Genomic DNA, 2,822 nt, shown 5'->3' on the forward strand with positions numbered 1-2,822 from the left:
AAATGAAATGCACAGGACAGTGTATGGTATTATTACATCTTACAAGAAATAATACTTTTACTATGGAGCATTTTAGATGGCCCGTGAAGAATCACCCCATGGAAGAGAGAAAACAATATCGCCACCAAACTTAGAGAGAACACGCGAGGCAGACATCGGAAGACAAACTGTGTGGAATAAGCCACGTTGGGGTCGATCACATCAACCGTAGATCTCCCTGTCGCAGACAATGATGCCGTCGCTGTCCGCGTAGAGCCACTCCCCGTCACGGACCACGGCGCCGCCGACGCTCCCCGTCACGGACCACGGCGCCGCCGACGTCGACGTCCACGTGCATCTCCGTGGCGCCGCTCTTCCCGGGCTTGCGGGGGTTGCTGGCGAGCGCGCGGACGCCGATGGCGCAGCCGTTCACGTCATCCACGTCGCGGACGCAGCCGTTCACGACAGCGCCCGCCCAGCCGCTGCCGCGCCCCACCTCCGCCAGCGTGCCGCCGATGAGCGCGCACCGCTTGCTGCCACCGCCGTCAAGCACCAGGACGCGGCCCTCGCCGGGGGTCTCCAGGAGCGCGCGCAGGCCCGCGTTGTGCTCGAGGACGCGCATGGTGACCACCCGGCCCGAGAAGGACCTGCACTGGCCGTACGGCTGGAAGACGGGCTCCAGGATGCGCAGCTCGCCGGCGAGGATCAGTGAGGCGTTCGCGTCGCACAGGTCGGCCACAGGGGTTGGGAACTTCTCTGAACCCATCGATCGATCTGCATATATGCATGCACCGGAAAAGCACGATACATGTAGTATTACTGTTAGACTGTTAGTACCTACCAAGCTACTGCTATCCCATGTTGAAAACTAACATGATAAGCATACTACGAAATAACCTGATGCAAACAAAGATGATAAGTGATAAGGTCGTTGCAACTTGCAAAGATTTCTGCCCCCCTTTCTCTTGCGTGCTTGTGTTACGACAAAAGAGCTCTTTATATAGAAGTGAACTAGCGGGTGACCCGCGCAAAGATTTTCTATGTGCTTTTATGCCCATATTAGCATTGAGTTGTTGGTAAGAGGCAGACATATAGCCAAAATACGTAATGCGTATACGGTATATGCATTTTGTCACCGTTATTGGTAAGGTACCTCGGCACATGGAATTTTTAAATTTAATGTAAAAAGTAATATGATACTTATCCGGTATGTATCGTCCAAACTAAAATATTGTGGCCCATATATACCTTGATGAAATATCTGTGGAATCTATTGAATTTGTTTTATTGTGCTGTTAGTAATGGTTTTGTTCCCCCATGCCATACCAATCTTTATAGAGTTTGGCCGAGTTTTTATCTCTTCCTTTTCTTCTTCATCTAATCAATTGTGTTCTGTCTTTTTTCCCCACTAAATGGCATTTTAATTATTGGTTTTGGTATGTTAACGAGAATTTTTAATAGACTACCAAATAAAGCTTATAATATAACATGTCTATTAGAACTGGCTCGTCATTATTGCAGTGACCAGAGATGATTCTACCATGCTAATGTTGAACTCCCTCCGTTTGGGTTTATTAGCCTAAAAACAACTTCTCTTAGACCAAGACATATAGTAATTTACTTACATTAATTCTTCCATTCCACTCCCAATGCATTCTCTCACATGCATGCAGCCAATAAAAAAGCATGCATAAAGTGTATTAATTTTTCAGCCATGGTACCAACAACAATGGCTTTCAATGCAACCAGTGAAATGGTTGCGTGCATGCACCTTTCCAAAGCGAGGCCTTATAAAAAGGGACATGCTTGTGATGCTGAGAGGCCTAATAAACTCAGATGGAGGGAGTATTCCTCTAATTATCTCTATTGCTTAGTTGTGTAAGAAAACGTTTAACTATTGATATGCATTAATAGAAAAATGCTAAAATAACTTTGATTTTGAAATCTTGACATAACTATTCTTTTTTGCGAGTGACATATCTTTTTTTTGTGAAGTGACATATATATGTACTACCTCTGTCCTGGTTTATTAGTCCCCATTTTATTCTGTGCCAAACTTTTACCTTAAATTTAACTAACAAAATGTTAATGCATGTCATAGAATTATATAATTGAAAACTATGTCCAAATATGAATCCAACAATATAATTTTTTGCGACATGCATTAATATTTTGTTAGTTAAATCTATAGTTAAAATTTGACACAAAATACAAAGAGGACTTATAAACCAGGACAGAGGTGGTGTTTAACGAAGGAACTAAATAGTACATGTAAGAGATACCCTATTTTTAATAAGTGCATATATAGGTCCTCTTGTGCGGTCCCTTTGCTTTCCTCATCGAATTTCCTTAGCTGGTTCCATCACTAATTTTGGGAATATAGTTCCTCCATCAAAGAAAAGTATAGCATGTGCAGAATGTATGTCTTCACACCAGACATGTTTAGTCCTTTGTCATATGTATCCAATCTATCTCTGCAAAGGTTGCAGTCTGGTATAAATTGTATGAAACAATGAAAATAAATATGTCATATTATCTTTTTTTTGGGTGAACCGATACATCATATTATGAATCGCTAGCTTCAAATTACATGTAGAAGATAGTACAACACATGCAATCCTCCTAGCTACCTGGTTCGAGAAAATAGAAAAAAATAGTTACGTACGGATGATTAAATCAATAGGCTAACCTTGGCTATTCCTCTTCTGAGAGCCGATTGATCATTCACATGTGAACTTGACAACCTAGCTAGACAGCCATTTGGCCGAGTAGAAAAGTGGACGCTAAGCTTATTCATAGCTCAAAAGCCTTGCCATAGCCCACAGATGCATTCTCGTCTTTTA

General features: G+C 42.8%; 1 protein-coding gene across 1 annotated transcript; it reads right to left on the reverse strand.

Moving 5' to 3' along the window:
- Nucleotides 1–265: 265 nt before the first annotated feature.
- LOC125519465 (putative 4-hydroxy-4-methyl-2-oxoglutarate aldolase 3) lies at nucleotides 266–931 on the reverse strand. Its single transcript, XM_048684264.1, has 2 exons — nucleotides 877–931; nucleotides 266–753 (listed from the first exon to the last, which is right to left on the reverse strand). Exon 2 carries the CDS (start codon nucleotides 743–745, stop codon nucleotides 266–268), a length of 480 nt encoding a protein of 159 aa, XP_048540221.1. The 5' UTR covers nucleotides 746–753; nucleotides 877–931.
- Between the last annotated feature and the right edge of the window lie 1,891 nt (nucleotides 932–2,822).

The sequence above is a fragment of the Triticum urartu genome, chromosome 7 (genome assembly GCF_003073215.2).
Source record: "Triticum urartu cultivar G1812 chromosome 7, Tu2.1, whole genome shotgun sequence".
Taxonomy (NCBI): Eukaryota; Viridiplantae; Streptophyta; class Magnoliopsida; order Poales; family Poaceae; genus Triticum; species Triticum urartu.